General features: G+C 35.0%; 1 protein-coding gene across 1 annotated transcript in view; it reads left to right on the plus strand.

Moving 5' to 3' along the window:
* Nucleotides 1-22,510, plus strand: part of LOC110442209 (5'-3' exoribonuclease 2-like) — a 51,272-nt gene that overhangs the window by 4,764 nt on the left and 23,998 nt on the right. The window contains exons 2-27 of the mRNA XM_021485702.1: nt 2,351-2,478; nt 4,150-4,261; nt 4,735-4,796; nt 5,233-5,344; nt 5,515-5,677; nt 6,049-6,099; nt 6,644-6,661; nt 6,874-6,963; nt 9,024-9,073; nt 9,323-9,448; nt 10,084-10,163; nt 10,647-10,704; nt 10,937-10,994; nt 11,801-11,850; nt 12,075-12,122; nt 14,833-14,976; nt 15,252-15,337; nt 15,986-16,070; nt 16,617-16,667; nt 17,013-17,120; nt 17,401-17,490; nt 17,646-17,718; nt 18,260-18,343; nt 18,862-18,962; nt 19,239-19,318; nt 21,459-21,515. Of these exons, the coding sequence (XP_021341377.1) occupies nt 2,351-2,478; nt 4,150-4,261; nt 4,735-4,796; nt 5,233-5,344; nt 5,515-5,677; nt 6,049-6,099; nt 6,644-6,661; nt 6,874-6,963; nt 9,024-9,073; nt 9,323-9,448; nt 10,084-10,163; nt 10,647-10,704; nt 10,937-10,994; nt 11,801-11,850; nt 12,075-12,122; nt 14,833-14,976; nt 15,252-15,337; nt 15,986-16,070; nt 16,617-16,667; nt 17,013-17,120; nt 17,401-17,490; nt 17,646-17,718; nt 18,260-18,343; nt 18,862-18,962; nt 19,239-19,318; nt 21,459-21,515 (2,165 nt within the window). The remainder of the gene's footprint in view (nt 1-2,350; nt 2,479-4,149; nt 4,262-4,734; nt 4,797-5,232; nt 5,345-5,514; nt 5,678-6,048; nt 6,100-6,643; nt 6,662-6,873; nt 6,964-9,023; nt 9,074-9,322; nt 9,449-10,083; nt 10,164-10,646; nt 10,705-10,936; nt 10,995-11,800; nt 11,851-12,074; nt 12,123-14,832; nt 14,977-15,251; nt 15,338-15,985; nt 16,071-16,616; nt 16,668-17,012; nt 17,121-17,400; nt 17,491-17,645; nt 17,719-18,259; nt 18,344-18,861; nt 18,963-19,238; nt 19,319-21,458; nt 21,516-22,510) is intronic.

Below are 22,510 nucleotides of genomic sequence, written 5' to 3' on the forward strand. Positions count from 1 at the left end.
CCAGGCCGAGGTTTCAAAATTATTCAAAGCAACGTTTTATTTATAGATATCAATGTTCATGTATACCAGTTAGACGTAGTTGACAAATGTATTTTATTTATTTGGGTTAAGTCAAATTTACGATTACATGATTTTAATAAAACTCTGAATGGCTTGACTTATATTCGAGGTCACTGGGGTCAAATATGTTTAAAACCTTGAAACAACTTCTTCTGAATAACCAAGAGGCCTCGGATGATGATATTTGGCAAGTGGCATGCTGGGATGAAGGGCTATCAAGTTTGTTCAAATGAATGACCTTTACATATATTCAAGGTCGCAGGGGTCAAATATTTTAAAATCTTTAAACGACTTCTCAATTAGCAAAAGGCCAAGGGTGATGATATTTGGCCATTAACAGGCTGGGATGAAGGGCTACCAAGTTTGTTAAAATGAATGACCTTCGCCCACATTCAACCATGGTTTTCACAAGTCCCAAATCTGGGGGAAACAGTTTTTGGAAAAAAATCAGTCTTCTTAACAAAATATTATCAAAATGTAGTTTAAAAATATATTTTTATATGTAGGTGTGTTGTACAGGTTGAATCCACTATCCATGTTTATCTGAGACATGCCCTGTATTTTTAGGATCAGGCCATTTCTACTGTACTATGCTACCATATCATACAATATATAATTTTTGGTAGACTTCATGAAACATTGGAAAGTGGTTGAATTTCAGTTCAAGATATTATATTGTTTCCGAAAAGGATTGGACAACAGACTTAAGCCTTTATAAGTCTTTTGGTTTCCGGTTACAGCATATGATATCAAAATGATACATTAAATGTTTAACATAGGGGTTATGTTGGACAGTTGATATAGATTTACTCATCAAGAGTTTGAATAATTTTGGGAATAATGATTATTAAATTAATGTAAATCCTTTTTGGGTAGCACCAAACACATGTCATGTACACTATTGAATGTCAGTACTGTGTTTAAACAACAGGAAACAAAGTTACATTTATGATAGTTCATGCCCTAATAATATCATGTCTGACACCCTGGTCCAGTTTTCAAGCTAGTCAGGCCAACGATTGAAAATCTAAATGGAGAAAACCATTTTCTCTCTCTCTTTTGTGACCTCAGCGCTGATTGGCTGTTCAGATTTAGATGTGATCTGCAAAGCTGTGAACATTAGGTGGGCTCTAATGCTGTACTGTTAAACATGGGGTCATTGCTCAAAGCAGGTGACTGATTGTGAAAGTTAAATGTTAAGTTGGCTAAAATGTTATGCCAGATTTGTGTAAGTTTACTTAGCTTAGTGTACCATTGGAATTGGCAGAAGAACCACTGCTTGCTAATAACTGCTAATTTGGTGGTTATAAGTGTATGCAGACAGTGCCTCCTGCTGGACTGTGTCCATTGGGTGTTGTTAGGCTTGCATATGCATAGAGGGATTCGGGAATGAAAAGTTGTGCATCTTCACTAAACTTTAGATCCAATATTAATGTTGTATTAAATATTATAATCATAAAAAATTAGGAATTACAAAGCAGTTTAAAATACAACATTAGCTGAAAGATAGGGACAGTTGGTTGAAAGGTAGGAATAGTCGGAATAAAAACCTGACATATCCTGTTAAAGTTAGTAAATGATCAATACAAATATTAAAGCTAAGCTGCTAATGTCAGAAGCTACATGTACCAGAAATGTTTTTGATTGTTTGTTGCATATTAATTAAGTGTAAGCAAGATGGCTGTCAGTTTCGTTTTCAGGAAAAATATAACTAACAATAAACAAGTCGGAATGTTGAAGCACTGGATGTTGTAGTATTATTAGGACACATGTTGTAGTATTTTTAGTACATTATGTTAAGAAATCAGTCAAGAATTTGTGGAATATCAGGGATCAATCAAGACTTGATTTACTACCGTTTATGGGTAGTTTCCCCTACAGAAGAAAATTCCCCTGTTCTTAAAAATTCCCCCAATGTGCTTCAAAATTCCATTATTTCAACAAGAAAATAGCAGTTTTTCCTCAAAACATTTCCCCTATATAAGTTTTATTTCAAGTTCAACAGTTAAAATGCATAATACTGCATATAAACATTTTCTTTACATAATTTAAATAAAAAAAAAATAAGCTTAAAATTATTTTAAATTGAAATATACTGCATACATGTATGTCGGACAAAACATTTATCTTTTACCTCTTTAGAACATTAGAGAAACAGTGGCTGGAGTTAATTTTAAATAGGAATTTAATGTATGCAGCAGATGAATACCCCATATTTACTCTTACAGTATAGAAAAAGAGAGGTCAGTATTGTTATGATGATGATCATGTTTCCCTTTTGAAATTACAGGCAAAAGAAGTTGATGGTCAGAAGGTACCAGTGGACACTAGTCAGCCAAATCCAAATGACTATGAATTTGACAATCTATACCTGGACATGAATGGGATCATCCATCCATGTTGTCATCCTGAAGACAGGTAAACTAACCATTGGTCAGACGTCATACATTTGTCATATCTATGTCATGTCTTATCAAATTTAGACTACAGGTAAACTAACTATTGGTCAGACGTCATACGTTTGTCATATCTATGTCAAGTCTTATCAAATTCAGACTACAGGTAAACCAACCATTGGTCAGACGTCATATGTTCATCATATCTATGTCATGTCTTAACACATTCAGAATACAGGTAAACTAACCATTGGTCAGACGTCATACATTTGTCATATCTATGTCATGTCTTATCAAATTTAGACTACAGGTAAACTAACTATTGGTCAGACGTCATACGTTTGTCATATCTATGTCAAGTATTATCAAATTCAGACTACAGGTAAACTAACTATTGGTCAGACGTCATATGTTTGTCATATCTATTTCATGTCTTAACAGATGCAGAATACAGGTAAACTAACTATTGGTCAGACGTCATATGTTTGTCATATCTATTTCATGTCTTAACAGATGCAGAATACAGGTAAACTAACCATTGGTCAGACGTCATACATTTGTCACATCTATGTCATGTCTTATCAGATTCAGAATACAGGTAAACTAACCATTGGTCAGACGTCATACATTTGTCATATCTATGTCATGTCTTATCAGATTCAGAATACAGGTAAACTAACCATTGGTCAGACGTCATACGTTTGTCATATCTATGTCATGTCTTAACAGATGCAGAATACAGGTAAACTAACCATTGGTCAGACGTCATATTTTTGTCATATCTATTTCATTTCTTAACAGATGCAGAATACAGGTAAACTAACCATTGGTCAGACGTCATATGTTTGTCATATCTATTTCATGTCTTAACAGATGCAGAATACAGGTAAACTAACTATTGGTCAGACGTCATACGTTTGTCATATCTATGTCAAGTCTTATCAAATTCAGACTACAGGTAAACTAACCATTGGTCAGACGTCATATGTTCATCATATCTATGTCATGTCTTAACACATTCAGAATACAGGTAAACTAACCATTGGTCAGACGTCATATTTTTGTCATATCTATTTCATTTCTTAACAGATGCAGAATACAGGTAAACTAACCATTGGTCAGACGTCATACATTTGTCATATCTATGTCATGTCTTATCAGATTCAGAATACAGGTAAACTAACCATTGGTCAGACGTCATATGTTCATCATATCTATGTCATGTCTTAACACATTCAGAATACAGGTAAACTAACCATTGGTCAGACGTCATACGTTTGTCATATCTATGTCAAGTCTTATCAAATTTAGACTACAGGTAAACTAACTATTGGTCAGACGTCATATGTTTGTCATATCTATGTCAAGTCTTATCAAATTCAGACTACAGGTAAACCAACCATTGGTCAGACGTCATATGTTCATCATATCTATGTCATGTCTTAACAGATTCAGAATACAGGTAAACTAACCATTGGTCAGATGTCATATGTTTTTCATATCTGTCATGTTTTAATCTTAGAAACAGGTAAATTAGCCATTGAACAGATAAGGTGTGGCCTATTCATGTCATGATTTAATTCAGAAAAGGTATTCTGAGGATTTATCTGATCAGAAGATGAGTCATTCTCATATTATTTTGCAATGATCCAAAAAAGTACAAATTAATGACTTGCCTTCTTTTCCTTTTTAGGCCTGCCCCTAAAAATGAAGACGAGATGATGGTTTTGATATTTGAGTTCATAGACAGAATCTTTTCAATTGTTCGGCCAAGAAAAGTGTTGTACATGGCCATTGATGGTGTGGTAAGTGTTCACAATAGATATATAAAATGGGAATGACTTTCTATATTTTTTTTGTATATGTACAGTTTCACATTTTATGATTGCTTAGACAGAAAAAATGAAAGAACGCATCACTAATTTTTCATTTACCAGTACCATGAATTTTGGATCATCATGTTATTGTGATATGACAATGGGTGACCTAATCACTTACTAATGTGGTAGTTTTAATACCCATTCTGTGACCACTGGTCATCCCAGCAGCGTTGATAATGTAAGCTGTATGGTGAATCCTAACTGCAGTCATTGGTACTGGTAGCATTTTGTCATAGCCTAAAATTTTGGTTAAATTTCACAAACAGTTGACAAATTTTGTAAAACTCATTTAGAAAATGATAAATAGGAAAATCGTGGCCTGTTAATTGTACCAACTACAAACACATTGGATGGAATTTATTGATGACATAAATGTATGGTGTATTCAAAACTTACAGGCACCACGTGCCAAGATGAACCAACAAAGGTCAAGGAGATTCAGGGCCTCTAAGGAAACGGTGTAAGTAAAGTTATCCGTTTTGAACGAAAAGTAATGACCTTTTTCGGGTTTTCTGCCATTGATAATTATTAGCTGGAATTGTGTTTAAATGAATTGATCAAATGGTGTGGATCAAATATGCCTGCAAACTTATTTCAATATTGAAGGGTTAATGTTGTCTCATACAAATGCATCACATTAAAGTGCTAAGGTATTGAGATTCCTTCATCCCTCCGTAAATTAATACAAACAAAGTAGAAAATCAGAAAGTAGTTGTGATTCACATATTAGAGTTAATTACCTATTGAATGAATACAAAAATGAAATACAGTGCCTGAAAAGCTGTTTCATAAAATAAATCAAAATGTAATTATAAACTAGAGAAATCTCTAGTACATGTAGTTTGAAACGATTGTCTATTGCCATAACCTAGCTATTGACACGGTGTTGATTACAGAGAAAAGAAGGAAGAAATGGCTGCAATGCGGGCTCAGCTTGAAGCTAAAGGTTGTAGTGTACCTCCTCCCAAACCACCGGGGGAGCACTTCGACAGTAACTGTATCACACCGGTACGTAGTCAAGTCGACAAATATTCCTGTTACCGGGATTTATGTCACTCTCACCAATAATAAAACAGCACTTATGGAAATTATGCATCTGAAGCATATTGATTTAAAAAGAAAATACAGCATTATTATTGTAATTTTTGTAAAGCAACATTTCTATTTGAAAAAATCAGGGCACACCGTTCATGTTCAAACTGGCCGAGTGTCTGATCTACTACATCTATGACAGACTGAACACAGATCCTGGATGGCAGGACATCAAGGTTATCTTGTCTGATGCCAACTCTCCAGGGGAAGGAGAACACAAGATCATGGACTACATTAGGAAACAGAGAGGTAAGGAACGAGCAGTACCTCTAAGGGTAGGGCTAGCAGGTTGCACAGAGATATGTTGTGTGAAAAGGACTGAAATAAAATGACATGAACTGAAACTGATACTGGACAGTGGCATTGCAGTTTTATATACGTTTACACTTTAAAAAGATCTTGGTACAACTGTTGTTTCTTTATAACTTAATAGATTGGAATGTTTCAATTTCTGCAATACAAGTAAATTATCATGTTATTAGTGTGCACTTAATTGGTAAGAACAGCATCAGCTATGAAGGAAAACCAGCTAGTTTTACTATTTTTGATAATGTTAAAACAAAATCGTATAAAGACGTTTGTGATGTTTTGTGTTCATGTTTCATGTTCATGTTTTGTAGCCCAACCAGACCATGATCCCAACACCAAGCACTGTCTGTGTGGAGCTGACGGTAAGTGTCTTGCTTGTTACACTAATATAACAATATCATAAAGGATATTAAAATGATACAACTGTAGTAATAAAACAATACAATTCAACAATTCTGCACGCTACTTCTGTCAAATTATAATGTCATGCCGACTGTAGATAATCATAGGCACTCTCTTGTATAGGAATGAAAAACAGGAAGGCCCTTGTCGTTTTTCATGTTAAACATATTAATAAACCTGCGATAAGAATACATAGTCTATACTGCAAAGCACACATATTTCACATGTTAAACAGACAGTATTAGGAAATATAACTGCACCCTTACAATCGTTATTTAACACTTGATTATATAATTGGGACCAGTGTTCGGTTTTTGGGATTGAAGGTTTTTATACTTCCAGAGTTTAGATGAAGTGGAATGAAATATAACATAGGTCATAACTATGTATAATTGTATTTTCAAACAAACAATCATACAAAGTAATGGATAAGAGATGGTTAAGTACCCTGAGTGGAGAGGAGAGTCTTGGCCTGTTTTAAACATGTATGTTTTTCTGTTTCAGCTGATTTAATCATGTTGGGTAAGTGGCTTATATTTGTCTAGTCTTCTTAAAATCATAACATTTTGCATTAGCAAAAATAAATTCAATGTGTAGACTAATAGTACTAAATAACAAAGGATATGTGTCATATGATTGGAGCGAGTTACAAAAAAATGATCATATTCAAGAAGGATAATAGGTGATTAATAAGGTACACTCCTAATATCATACCATATGTTTTGTATCATCAGGTTTAGCAACACATGAACCGTACTTCACCATCATCAGAGAAGAATTCAAACCTAATCAGCCAAGACCATGTGAACTCTGTGGACAGATTGGTGAGTACTTTGTCACGATGATTATACCCTGTATACCCCATAAACCTGTCACAATGATTATACCCTGTATACCCCATAAACCTGTCACAATGATTATACCCTATAAAACCCATAAACCTGTATAAACCTGTCACATTGGTTATACACTGTATAACCCAGAAACCTGTATAAATCTGTCACAATGAGTATACCCTCTATAACCCAGAAACCTGTGTAAACCTGTCACTGATTATACCCTGTATAACCCAGAAACCTGCCACAATGATTATACCCTGTATAACCCAGAACCCTGCCACAATGATTATACCCTGTATAAACCAGAAACCTGTATAAACCTGTTACAATGATTAAACCATGTATAACCCAGAAACCTGCCACAATGATTATAACCTGTATAAACCAGAAACCTGTATAAACCTGTTACAATGATTAAACCCGGTATAACCCAGAAACTTGTATAAACCTGTTACAATGATTATCCCCTGTATAAACCAGGAACCTGTATAAACCTGTTACAATGATTAAACCATGTATAACCCAGAAACCTGCCACAATGATTATACCCTGTATAAACCAGAAACCTGTATAAACCTGTTACAATGATTATTCCCTGTATAAACCAGGAACATGTATAAACCTGTCACAATGATTAAACCCTGTATACCCCAGAAACCTGCCACAATGATTATACCCTGTATAACCCAGAACCCTGTATAAACCTGTTACAATGATTATACCGTGTATAACCGAGAAACCTGCCACAATGATTATACCCTGTATAACCCAGAAACCTGTATAAACCTGTCACAATGATTAAACCCTGTATAAACCAGGAACATGTATAAACCTGTTACAATGATTAAACCCTATATAACCCAGAAACCTGTATAAACCTGTCACAATGATTAAACCCTGTATAACCCAGAAACCTGTATAAACCTGTTACAATGATTATACCCTGTATAAACCAGGAACATGTATAAACCTGTCACAATGATTAAACCCTGTATAACCCAGAAACCTGTATAAACCTGTCACAAACCAAAGTATGGCATACGACACCTTAATATTTAACACCCACTAATATGTGCGTTCCTTCTGATTAACTGATACCAGCTACGGTGTATATAGACACTATTCAGTATAAACACTACTAAATGATAGTGATATAGTGTTTTAAAATGTCATATAATGTATAAAACCCTATATAAACACAAACAAAACTATGAGCGCACCTGTATTCACCCGAAACATAGGTATCTATAAATAGCTCTTTATATAAAATATTGCTGCTTGTCTACACAGCATGTTCAAAACAATCAAACAGATGGTAGTTAAATGTGTCGATTACCCAGAAACCTGTCATAATGGTTATACCCTGTATAACCCAGAAACCTGTATAACCTGTCACAAAGATTATACCCTGTATAACCCAGAAACTTGTATAACCTGTCACATTGGTTATACACTGTATAACCCAGAAACCTGTCATAATGTTTATACCCTGTATAACCCAGAAACCTGTATAACCTGTCACAAAGATTATACCCTGTATAACCCAGAAACCTGTATAACCTGTCACAATGATTATACCCTGTATAGACTGTTACCAAGTGTTTTACTGCAGTATCATTATGACTTCTGCCTTGTGTTATACTATGGTATTACTCTTCTGTCTGTTTCTTTTTATAAACAGGTTGTCTTCTATTTCTTGTTCCCCATTAGTACTACCAAAGGGGATTATTGGTTTGTACTCTGTCAGTGCGTCTCATCATTTCAGGGTAATCACATATTCTCTGTCACCTAAAATTGCCAATCTTTGTATGAGAGTACCTCTTGGTATCGTAGAGACTGGTAGAGAGTCGTTTACTTTGACTGGTAGAAAGTCGTTTACTGAAACAAGATTTTGTGACTTATTTTATACTGATTTATGGTCATTTATTCTTTTTTGATTCTGAAGTTTATTCCATGGGTGAGGGTTTTTGATTGCTCCCAAAACTTTGAAATCTATTAACATAAATGTTTCTGTTTACAAAGTGTTTAAATTTTCTATTTTGCAGGTCATGAGATGAAAGAATGTGTTGGTTTACCAAAAGAAAGGACAGAAAAAGTTAGTAAAAATTACGAAATTCTCTGTACTCCTATATATTTCCCTGTGAAATCGTCTGTTGAATATTCAGTTTAAAGGGGAAAAGCACATTTGATTATGGCCTAGTATAAATACTTTACATTAAATATTTACTTAGATATAACAGGACCAAGGATTGTGCTGTATTCGATGCCTTGCTGTTTATAATTATTGTATCTTGTACGAGTCCTTTGACTGGGTTTTAATCCATTGATGTCTATATGATTACAGGGAGATGAAGTGAAGCCCTTTGTGGGAGAAGAACAGCAGTATATCTTTGTGAGGTTGAATATATTGCGTGAATACCTAGAGCGAGAACTTCTCATGGACAACCTGTCATTTACCTATGACTTTGAGGTACAGTATATGATACATGAGCTAGCATTAACAGTGACAATTGCTTAACTTCATGACTAAGGCTGCTTTTGCATATCCTGGTTGAAATGGTTCAGGTGGTGCAGAAATATGTAGAAATGATGCAAACTAGCAATAGTCAGCCTTTTAGTTTTGGCCAAGTATGTCTGGCCCCGGCCCCAGATATGCACATGCTATATTTTCCACAGGTCAGCTTCGGTTCAGGTCCATGTCTCCAGTTTCTCTCAGGATCAGCGAGTGGAAACCGTTGATCAAATATGCGAAAGTGGTCTTAGTTATATCAGATGAATCCTTGGGGGGAAGAGATAAGAAAAGTACTTTTTCGCATATTGTAACTTGATAAAGACTTACACTATCCAATTTTTCTCTTTCTTAAACTAACTTTCCTATTACCAACAATTCAAATTTACATATTGCGAGTTAAAGTGATTTATATAATAATCCTAAAAACAACAAAAAAAAAAAAAAAAATCAATTGATCATATAATGACGATTTAAAAGTTGATATATAACATGTACTTTTCATAGGTAAATAGGGCATTTCAAGAACACAATTTTGTGTTACTTTTAAATGTGTTGGTACAGGCTGTTGTTGATTTTGTACTGTTGTGTTACAGAGAGCATTGGATGATTGGGTGCTCATGTGTTTCTTCGTGGGTAATGATTTCTTACCTCATCTGCCATCACTGGAAATAAGGTATGTTTTACTGGTATTTATACTTGCCAACATTTCGAATATCATGGAAGGATTCTGTGTGCTCAAAATTAAAAGACTAAATAAATTGTGTGTATACCACCTAGGGACCAGATAACACTTTTAAATGGCATATATTGAATTTTTCTTTAGGGTAAGTCTTATATCTTAGAACATAGGAATAGTTAACAAATTAATTGGATGAAAATGTTCAGTTTTAGAGTTCACAATCAGGAGTTTCCCTCTTAAATGGGGAGAGGTGGCAATTATGTTGCCTTTGAATTACATACATTGCACAATGTTTTGTTTCAGGGGGAAAAGTTTCAGTTTTTTTCCTGCAACACATTTGCAAAGTTAGAAATATTGTTTAACATCATTTTTATTCAGAACTCCTAACTTTCAGAATTGTAAAGACTTTGCAGCGTTTCTATTTTGTTATTTTGTAAGGCCAAAAATAAAGTCTTTATAAAATTTTCCAATTTTTAGAGAAGGAGCAATTGACCGACTTCAACGTCTATACAAAGACTGTGTCAGAAAGACTGGGGTAAGTTATGGGTGAACACTTGGCTTTTATGTCTCCAGATGTTTATGAAAATCACAAATGATTAAATTAGCAATTATTTGTTGAAGTTTATTGCACTGACCAAAAAGACTGCAGACAGTTTATTGTAATAAGTACAAGCTATTCTTTTCACTCAATACTCAGTACTTGATGTTTGTCATCAGAATTTCTGAATGATATAGTCATTACTAACTGATGTTTGCTCTGTTATCAGGGATACCTGACAGAGAATGGTGTGTTGAACCTTACCCGTGTACAGCTAGTTCTGTCAGGTAAGTAAAATTTTTAACCAGTTACAGCTAGTTCTGTCAGGTAAGTAACATTTTTAGCCAGTTACAGCTAGTTCTGTCAGGTAAGTAACATTTTTACCCAGGTACAGCTAGTTCTGTCAGGTAAGTAACATTTCAGCTGGTACAGCTAGTTCTGTCAGGTAAGTAACATTTCAGCTGTGTACAGTTAGTTCTGTCAGGTAAGTAACATTTCAGCTGGGTACAGCTGGTCCTGTCAGGTAAGTAACACTTTTACCCAGGTACAGCTAGTTCTGTCAGGTAAATAACATTTCAGCCGGGTACAGCTGGTCCTGTCAGGTAAGTAACATTTCAGCCAGGTAGAGCTGGTCCTGTCGGGGAAGTAACATTTCAGCCGGGTACAGCTGGTCCTGCCAGATAAGTAACATTTCAGCTGGGTACAGCTAGTCCTGTCAGGGAAGTAACATTTTAGCCGGGTACAGCTGGTCCTGTCAGGTAAGTAACATTTCAGCCGGGTACAGCTGGTTCTGTTAGTGTCAGGTAAGTACGTGGCAGCTGGATGGCTGGTTCTGTTTTGTAAATCACAGCCAGTATAGCTCATCCTTATAGGTTTGACTGTTTGCCACTTAGTACAAGTGTGACTGATTGTAATGTTTTTGTAAACCTAAATCAAATAATATGAATCAAGCTGTGAGGACAGAATCACGGTTAAGTGACATTGCGGTCATACATGATACCTCAAAGTCTCATTTACACTTTCAGGATAGGATGTGATAGGTTGATATAATGTATAACTAGATGTTGTTACTTAATGAACATTATACTTCCAGATCTTGGTGCGGTAGAAGATGAAATATTCAAAAGCAGAAGAAGCAAAGAGGTATTTTCTTTTTTACAGATTGATTATAAAATTGTTCTAAATCTAAATTATTTTTGCTAGATTTTAATTGAAATTGTATTCAACATCTTCAGTGAAATTGTAATTGTGAACATATTATTACCAAATCTTTCTTTTAATCTCTTTTCTTTAAAAAATATTGGGGAAATAATATTGTAAATGAAGGGAAAATGTCAGTCTTAACTTACCAATATTTGGCTTTTCAGATGTTCTTCAGACAGCGTGATCGCGACAATAAGCAGAGAGCCAAGAGAGTAAGTGTTTCAGTTGTGGCCTGTTTGACAGTAATACTAATGTGGGATAGGTTCAACTTCTGTCAGTGCTAGTGTGACTTTGTAGCTAACCTTTATATAGAGTTTTAGATCAATGAGTATAGATATCTTAGTTATCTCGTTTGCTACTCAAATTGCAGTATGGCTGCAGTGAAGTTTCAGTGTATGAGTTTGCATGGAAAATATTATAGTCAATGAATTCTCATAAGTCCACCTATATAAATTTCATTCCAAACTAAATTGACTAGATTGTGAAAGTCTGAGACAATATTTGAAAAGTAGGAGAGATTGGTCCCTGTAAAATTGAGCTTGGGACAATTAGATCAGTTGTGGCTAGGCTAAGGATACTGAGCTGAAATCATTAATACACATATTTAAACTATATAAATACATCTATAGACAATAATATCATCCAAGGCTTACAAAGCAAAATCTTCAAATTGAAAATTATCAGCTGTTTTATTGTGTCGCCTGCAATGCGAGGCGACATATAGATATTATATGGCGAAAAGTCGCAATGGAATCCAGTAATAAGCAGTATACCACAAGGATCTGTGTTGGGACCGCTTGTTTTGTATTATATGTAAATGATATGCCCCATGTAACAAGCGTGGGAACAGGCACTTACCTTTTCGCGGATGACACAAAAGCTTTTAGAACAATAAAGGATAAACAAGAATGCAAGATTTTGCAACAAGATATATTTTCGTTAGACCAATGGTCAGAAACCTGGCAACTACGTTTCCATCCAGACAGATGTAAAATGATGCGTGTGGGATACACAAATATTGATAAATGTAGCTACACACTGAAGGAAAATGCCCAACCATTAAAACTTGTGGACTAGGAGAAGGATATTGGTGTCACCATAGATGATAAACACATCTGTGAAAAGATTAACAAAGCAAATTCGATCATGGGAGTATTGCTGAGGACAATAGAGTACATGGACCCACACAGTGTCAAACTGTTATACACAGCTTTAGTCGGACCTCATATTGAATATGCTGTTCAAGTCTTGTGCACTCATTTAGAAAAACATGTAGCAACAATCGAGAATGTTCAACGTCAGGCAACAAAACAAGTACCAGGTCTTTGTAATCTGTCTTATACGGAACGTTTGCAAAAACTCTCGTTACAAACGTTAGCATATAGGCGATCACGTGGTGACATGATAGAGGTATATAAAATAATTTCCCGGGAAATATGACAGAGTAGTCGCAGACTTGTTTTCAGTCAACGAAGGGTCAAGCACACGTGGACCTAACTTTAAGATATATAAAGGGTTTTCAAGGTTGGATGTGAGGAGATATGTGGAATAGCCTTCCATTTAACGTTGTAAATGCGATTTCAGTTAAACAATTTGAGTACAAACTTGATGAACATTGAAAAAATCAGCCACAAAAGTATTGTTTCAAAGAAAAACTCAAGCTGTGAACTTTAAAATTATAATTAAGTATACTACGAGCTGACTACCAAAGGATTGTTAATCCTGTACATATTTCATGTATATTGTCAGAATAAATCTTGTGTATCTGTGTATTACTTTGTCGTCGTCAATTGCGTTGTCCGAAACCAGGTTTCCGTGTGATAACTTGAGTTCCCTTGTGCTGATTGAACTCAAACTCAAACCTGGTACACATAGTGCATACCAATATAGCTTGAACAAGTTTGCATTTAAGAAGTTTACGTGCATTTTGGTGGAGTTATGCCCCTTTTATTGCCAAATAAGGGCATTGAGTAGTAAATGCAAGATTTTTTTTATTTTTTTTAATCAATTCCTTTCAAATTTAGTACGGTAATGGCTAGAAGTAATAATGTTCAATATATATTATGGGGTTTTCTGTCTAGTTTCAACTTTCCGCATTTTGGCGTATCACACTTGACATAGCAACACTGTACTTCATTTTTGCCGTTAACTTTTACTTGTCTACACGATAACTCAAACAATTGTTCTCCGATTTATATTGAACTATTTGGTTGTTTCTTTACCTGAATGCTTTGAATAAGTTCTTAAATCGTGACATTTAAACACTATTTGGCAGAGTTATGCCACATTTCATTGCCAAATAAGGGCATTCTGTCGAAACTGCAAAAACTTTTTAATTATTTGTTCAAGACTTCTAACTCAAAGCCAAGGTTCTAGTTTTAGTTATAGCAACATTGACCACGAAATTGTTATTCTGAAACACAAAATAACTTGCGCCATAAACACAGTAAATGAATGGCAAGGTCACAGTCACTAACAAAACGGTGACAGTAAACACATTTATATCAACTCAAGTTACTTTAGGTTGATCGAGCTCAGACTTCATACAGTGCTTCCTTACCAATAGTGCTTGCTTGCGATTGCTTTTCAGGTCCGAAGGTCAAAGGTCAAGGTCATCATTACTATAAATAGAAAATATGTTTCTGTGCGATAACTTGAGTCTTAGGGTTGATTGAACTCAATCTTCATACAGTGCTTCCTTACTAAAAGTGCTTGCTTAGGATTGCTTTTCAGGCCCTAGGGTCAAAGGTCAAGGTCACCATTACTACACATAGAAAATCTGCGCAGGCAACAGATCCATTCCTGTGGAATTCTTGTTTATTTTCATGGTAATATTAAATGTTTACTAGATAACTATATATAAAATATTTTAACATCAAATTATAGGGATTAAATGTTTTTTCTGTTTACTGCAATTTTCAGATGCAGGAGGGACCGAAGTGGATTCCTGGTGGAGCCCTGGCCCCTCAACCCCTAGGTCACTCCCACTCCTCCAGAGACTCGAGAGGACAGAGCAGTCGAGACTCCTCCAACTCAGGCGCAGCTCATGCTCTCAAAGCCATGCTGGTAATATATGGATGTGTTGTCATTTTACTTGTACAACAAGAAAAAAATGAGGGAATTTCCTTCCGACAACAAAACAAATTATAGTGTAACTACCTGAGAATTGAAATTCTTAATTCATATATGCTCTTGTAGTTATTTAATCAAGTTTGATTTTCACATCAGTGCATGTAGAATATTGACACTTGATTACAGTCATGAAAAAGCCCAGACCTGTCACTAATCATGAGTGTTTAAAAAATGGCAACAGAGCCTTAAAAGACATTTTACATTGATAGAGAAATCCAGAAAAGGCAGCGGATGATCAGGGGGTGAAAAGACCAGATGAAGATGAAGAGGAACCAGAACCTCCAGATGATGTGAAGTAGGTTGTCAATGTAAATGTCATGGTATATCAAAGTAAATGTCATGGTATATCAAAGTAAATGTCATGGTATATCAATGTAGTTGTCATGGTATTATTGAGGTAGTTGTCGCAATAATATCAATGAAGTTGTCATGGTACAGCTGTTTTTATCAGAGTTGTTGTCATGACAATATCAAGGAAGTTGTCATGGTAACTTTAGGAAGTTATGGATAATAAGAAAGCAGACATAATGTTGTCAAATAGATAGGTTAAGCCAAATGTTGTCTTATCACAAACATGTCACAGAGTTGTAATTGAAAATGTAATTTATTGTCACAATTATTTGCTCAGAACAGTCAATGACCTTGTTTAGTTATCACCATGTTCACCCTGAGTTAAACATCTTACTGTTGTGTAGATTTACACATCTTGGTTCAAGGTCACATGTTAACCTCTAATAGATTCCTCAATGGTACTTTATTATACATAACAATACTTATTAATGATAACACCAATTTAATATCAGTAATGATATCAACAATCCATTCAACCCTTAAGTCACATTTGAACTTTACCAAATTATAAGACTTGGCAAGTCCAGTTTAAGTATGTAGGGGTGAATGAGTTAAATAAAGGATCTGCTATCCCTATCGTCATCCATTTCAGGTTATGGGAAGATGGCTGGAAGGATAGATATTACAAAAACAAGTTCAACGTTGGAAGTGATGATGGAGCTTTCAGACAAAATGTTGTAAGTAAGAGTTTGACCTTGAACATAACATGTTGAAACGTTAAGTCATGTTTAAAACATGTTGCAGATGGTATTTGATAAGGATCATCTCATATAATATTAGGTTTTAAAGATGTTGCTTTATATATAGCACTTATACCTGTGTTTTTGTGGCAGTTTTATTTTCATTATACAGGTATTCACTGTATGAAAAAAGACACAAAATATATAAACACAGTTAATTTGATGCCCTTCTGAAAGAAATCACTTGATTATTTAATCATATTTAATGTAAAATTTCACCCTTTTAATTTGTTAAAAGAACAAAACTGGAAGTTTGACCCTAAACAATTGAAGCATTACAGAAATTTTGTGTTATCTGACCCTGCTAATACATGTATAGGGGAGGAACACGCTGGACTTTTTCTGACAAATATTATATTAAGATATCAAAGAATGATGGACTTTGTATTAATTGATATTGCTATTATGTGCAATATCATTTGAATAACTATTTGTTTACATTTGATATAATCTTCTCTAATTTTTACTAAATTTTATCCACAGGCAAACCATTATGTCAGAGGTCTGTGCTGGGTGTTGAGGTATTATTATCAGGTTAGTACCCTGAAAGAAATATAATTTTTTTTTTGTTAAATTCTAAAATAAAATTCAAAATTTAAAGATTTATGAGCACATGGATTTTCTTTTTAATTTCTTTTATTTAAGAATAAAATAAAGGTATGGCTGGTTAACTTAAGTGGTAATAAATCTTTCCTTTTTTCTGTAATTTGAAGATATATCTGAAAACCAAAAAACTAGAACGATTTTAATTAATTATATGTGATACACTACAGAGTTGACGCTCGTCATGATTTTGGTTTGTTAAAAACGGGGTGTGATACACTAAGGAGTTGTCCTCATGGTGGAGTGGTTGTGTTTAACATGGCGTGAACATTTCAGGGTTGTCCGTCTTGGAAGTGGTATTTCCCATATCACTATGCACCGTTCGCATCTGACTTCGTCAACATTGGAGAATTGTCAAACTCATTTGAAATGGATACAGAACCAGTAAGTATATGTCATATAATGATATTAGAAGCTTGTTTCTTCATCTGATGTGTTGAATAAAAAAGACCTATATGAATTTTGACAGTGTACATTATATTCAATTTTCAATTTGATCAAGTAAGATATTAAGAAATTGGCTGTGGAATAAATAGATTTAAAAAAATAACAATCTATAATTTATCATATTTATTTCTTCAAATGAGAAGTATAGGAAGTTAACATTTATGCTAATTTGAAATGCTTCTAAGAGAAGTATTCTCAATATGTTTCTTACTTGCAGTTCAAACCCCTAGAGCAGTTGATGGGTGTGTTCCCTGCTGGCAGTAAAGAGCACCTCCCTGTAACCTGGCAACGGCTGATGACCGATCCTGTAAGTAACATTCATTTTGTTTTAAAATGACAGATATTGATTTTTTTTTTTACTTTATTTAAAAGTTTGTATGAAATAAAATATGCATTTGATTGTATTGAAGTAAAATAAGTAATGCATGTAAATATTTCTGGTCATGTTTATAATTTTTTCAGGAATCTCCAATTATTGACTTCTATCCAATTGACTTCAAGATAGATCTGAATGGAAAGAAATATGCCTGGCAAGGTAAAAAGCGTTGTTATCTTCTCTATTTACTTATACTGTCAGCTGCATACAGGTTTGTATCACATGACCTGGAAAACAATCAGGGTATACACACAATCACATAGATTTTCAGCGTATAAATTGTAACAACACCAATCACTATTAGATATTTGATAAGTAATTTATATAACAACGCCATCACATATAATTTTCATGTATGTTACATATAACACCATAACATAGATTTTCGATTTGTAACATGTGTAATACATGCTATAAGTATAAGAACCCATCCCATATAACTTCTATAAAACTCTCTGAAGATTGTTCAATATAAATCATATGTGACTTCATAGAAATTATATCATCTGTGTTATATAGTGTAACATTTTCTTATGGAAAGCAGAAACTAAACCCTGGATTGATGTTTACATCTTCATGAAAATACTGGAACATAACATTACAATTCAGAGATATAGAAAATAGCTTGAATATTGTACCCCATGTCTGATTCATCCCTGTGGTAAATTATCTGAAGGTTACTGTTTATTGTAATTTGAAGGTGTTGCCTTACTGCCATTTGTGGATGAGAAGAGACTTCTGTCTGCCCTGGCTACTGTGTATCCTGATCTCACAAGTGGAGAGAGTAAGCTATCTATCTAAACTGTCATATATTTTTATTTTACGAACAAGGCGTCTCTGCTCAATATTAGATCCACCCCCTTGTTCTTAGCTCATCCTTTCTAATAAGCTCTATCCTTGTTATACATGTATATAGATTTTACCAGTAAGAAGCTTATTCTTCGTAATTAAAAATGAGTCTACCCCATTGTGAAAACATATTTTACAGATGAGAGAAACATCCTTGCATACATTTTCAGAAAAATACTACCCATTATACCATATGTTCTTATCATAGTACCTTTTTGGCTTATTACAAATTCATATTATTGATTTATCATTATTTTCTTCCTGGTATGATCCAAACACATGTTTCAGGAATGTTTGACGTGTGATATAATCTCCATAATGTCAACTTGAAATAACTCGATAGTTATTTATTTGCATAGAACATGACTTGAAACAAATGAATGAAATTTTGATATTTGATTATAGTAAAATAGTGATTCACAAGTATCCTTTATCCGTTATTCTTGTTTGTAGGGAAGAGGAACACCAAAGGTAGTGACAGGGCGTTTGTTGGTATTCGTCACCCTGTCTACACATTCTTTGAGGGCCTCTATGAGGGCACAATGACAGAAGAGGTTTGTAGCACCACCACATTCTAATAAAAGGTATTAGTTGAGGGGTCAAGTTTAAGTGGGATATATCTTATCACAGCTGATCAGGAGTCAAAGGTCAACAGTGTATTAAATTGAGAATCATTGTTAGTAAATGACTGGTGAAATAATTTGTTCCTAAATCAGCTGCAGACAGTTAGCTATGAAACTGGTGGTATTTTACAGACTGCATTATATTTACCATAGTATTCACACTAAATAAATGATGTGATGATCATGACTTTCTATTCAATACTCTAGCCAGTGGACATGGATCCCAAAAAAACTCAGGGTCTTGCAGGCAAGGTGTGGTGTGATGAAACAGCTGTGATGACCGGAGGGTAAGTAACTGAACATCTGTGTGGGAAACACCTGTAAACCATACGACAGGTGTGAATCAACGCGTCCAAGAAAATATTTTAGCTGACCTGGTTTTAGTAGAGGTTTTTAGAAGATCTTTTTCAAAATTAGACCTAATTGGGCTTGGAACATCCCTGGATGAAGGGTTTGCATTGTTGTATTGAGCAAGGCAATTTGGCTACATGGGGAAATTTACCAACAAATTTGACTTCTTTTCCAGGTATTATATTAAATTGAATGTTCTCGTTGATTTGAAATCAAATGTGTACTTCTACTTCTACTTCTAAATGGTACTGACCAACTTCAACAATTTGAAGATAAAATGTCAGACGAGGAGTGAAACATGGAAAGAGATTGTTTTTAAAAAATACGAGATGGTCTAATTTGCGTTTGAAAGGTGACGGTAGAGGGCTGATTTAAATAATTCCGTTGTGGGGCTCGAAATAATGTCGGGTGGGAGTTTATTCCACTCGGGTATAGTTCGAGGGAAGAATGATGCCTTTCTGGTCTGGGTTTTTGAGTGGGGAATTTGATACGAAAACTGGTGGTTTGTTCAGGATTTTCTAACTGTAGGGATTAATCTGTCTGATTTTACGATAGCGACTTTCTGGTTTACAATGTTATGAAGCATGGTCAGACGAGCATCTCTACGTCTATCTGCTAGAGGGCGCAGCTTTAGGTGGTCCAACATTTCTGACACTGGAGGTACGATGGTCGTACCTGTGCTTATTGAGCACATAGCGTGCTGCCCTTCGCTGGACCATTTCCAACTTGTCAATATTTGTTTGGGTGTGAGGGTCCCATACTGTACAGGCATACTCAAGTGATGGTCGAACTAATGATTTGTATGCCTGTACTTTGGCTGATGTTGAGCCAATTTTAAGATTTCGTCTTAAAAACCCTAGCGTAGAATTTGCTTTTGGGCAGATAGTATTTATATGTGAATCCCATTTAAGGTCAGATGATAGTGTTACACCCAGATACTTGGCCTGACTAAGATGTTCCAGTATGTGTCCATGTAGAGTATAATTATAGACTATTGGAGTTTTGTTTTTAGTCACCGACAACACATTGCATTTGTTTGGGTGGAAGATCATTTTCCATGTATTTTCCCAGAGCGCTAGTTTGTCAAGATCTTTTTGAAGTGTTTCAGCATCACTGTTTGACTTGATAACTAGATATGCATTAGTGTCGTCTGCAAATAGACGGATTGTAGCATTTAGACCCACAGGGATATCGTTTATAAAGTAAAGAAATAAACTGGTGTACACCTTAGTGTCTGATTAGCTGTGGCGACTCTTGCTCTCTTGTTTTACACCTTTGTGTGCATACACTTCACTGGTCATTTATCTGATGAAGGTGACAGTGTACATACCATACTAGTCATCGAAACGTCACATAGAACATTTTATTGGTTGTGTAAAAGGAAATTTTCATAATAGCAGTAGAGACATTTTCTATTTCCAATTTGCACCTGTCAGATTTTCAACCAACTATATACAAATGTTCTTCCCATAGCCTCGACCAAGAGTAGATTTTTGGACTAATTTACAATCAAAGATAACCACCTGTTCTCTGATTGGCTGAGCCATGCTTGAGTAATTATCCCCCACTCAACGAGTTGGTGGGGGATATAGAAATGGAGTGCGTCCATACATTCGTCCATGCACCTGGTTAAGAAGAATTGCTCTCATCTATATCTTGCCTACTACAAGTGCTATGTTGATTATGATTAGCCTAGTTTTGCATCAAATGTGTATCTAAGGTTGCTCTACTGAATGCATATTGCGGATGCTGATTTTGACCCATATTTTGTGCTTCACTTTTTTAATGAATTTTGCACTGCAGGGGAGGGATATCGATTACAGTGTCTTCCTGATCATATGTTAAGCACAGGAATTTGAAGTAAATGAAGTACAAGTGTTCAGATAATTTTCCTTACTAAATATATATTAATTGTTTTTATCAATCAGAAGTCTTCGATGGCTACCATGATCTTAAGTTGTGGAAACATTTTAACTTGTCAAGTTTAGATAACAAAGAAACAGGAGTGAAGCAGGTCTGATGGGTCTCTTGTTGTATACAGCATGTGTAACATGATTTGTGTGTTATTCATTACAGAACTGTGATGTGCCCAGTACCAACACTCCACGACACCCCAGACAACAGGGCCATTGGGTAAGTGTACTTCCAGTTGTGGTGGAGATTTCTTTATAAAATCCAAGTTGTCCAGTACATATATTATATTTAAGGATGTCAGAGCAGACCATTTTTTTTACTGTACAGGGAGGTATGTCCATGGAGGTTGAATTCTCTCAATATGCGGTGACGATATCTAGATGACTGAAAATTACACCCAATAAATGAAATACGGTGAAAATTTCAAATCCATATTTTTTTATACAGGAACACTCTTAACTTTTAGTCTGATCATTTATAGATGTACCCTAGTGTATATAGATAATGGCAGTTATAGTTATATAACAACAATAGAAGCTGTAACTATGTCTGCTAGTGTCCACCTGATCTAGAGTCAGACCTTGTGAACAGTTTCAGTTAAACAACAATAGAAGCTGTAGATATGTCTGCAAGTGTCTACCTGATCTAGAGTCAGACGTTGTGAACAGTTTCAGTTAAACAACAATAGAAGCTGTAGCTATGTCTGCAAGTGTCTACCCGATCTTGAGTCATACTTAGTGAAGAGTTTTCAGATACATATACAATGTATAAGCTTTTGTAGGATACCTGGCCCGAATATCCATTCAGTCTCAGTATGTGTCATATTCTATTGATAACAAAAAGGATTTTGCTGCAAATATATTAACCATGATTCTGTTACAATTTCTTTTTCGAAGAGTAAATGATATCTAAATATTCATTTAGTGATTTTCGTCTCGCTGCAACGATGTGGAAGTGAGACTTAGGTGTTGCTTTCCGCTATGGCGTCAACATTAAGTTTTTGCATTTTAAGATAAATTCTCTGAAAGCATTAGCGCTACACCAACCAAACTTTGACCATAGATGCATTTTAGGTAGTACATTACAACCCATGCATCAAATGCTGGATAAGGCCAACCTGTCATAGTCCATTGACTTTGTCAGCATCTCTATCAACATTAAGTTTTTATACGCCCGTCAAAGACGGGGACGTATTATGTTATCACGTGAGCGGG

The sequence above is a fragment of the Mizuhopecten yessoensis genome, unplaced genomic scaffold (genome assembly GCF_002113885.1).
Source record: "Mizuhopecten yessoensis strain PY_sf001 unplaced genomic scaffold, ASM211388v2 scaffold716229, whole genome shotgun sequence".
NCBI classification, from domain to species: domain Eukaryota; kingdom Metazoa; phylum Mollusca; class Bivalvia; order Pectinida; family Pectinidae; genus Mizuhopecten; species Mizuhopecten yessoensis.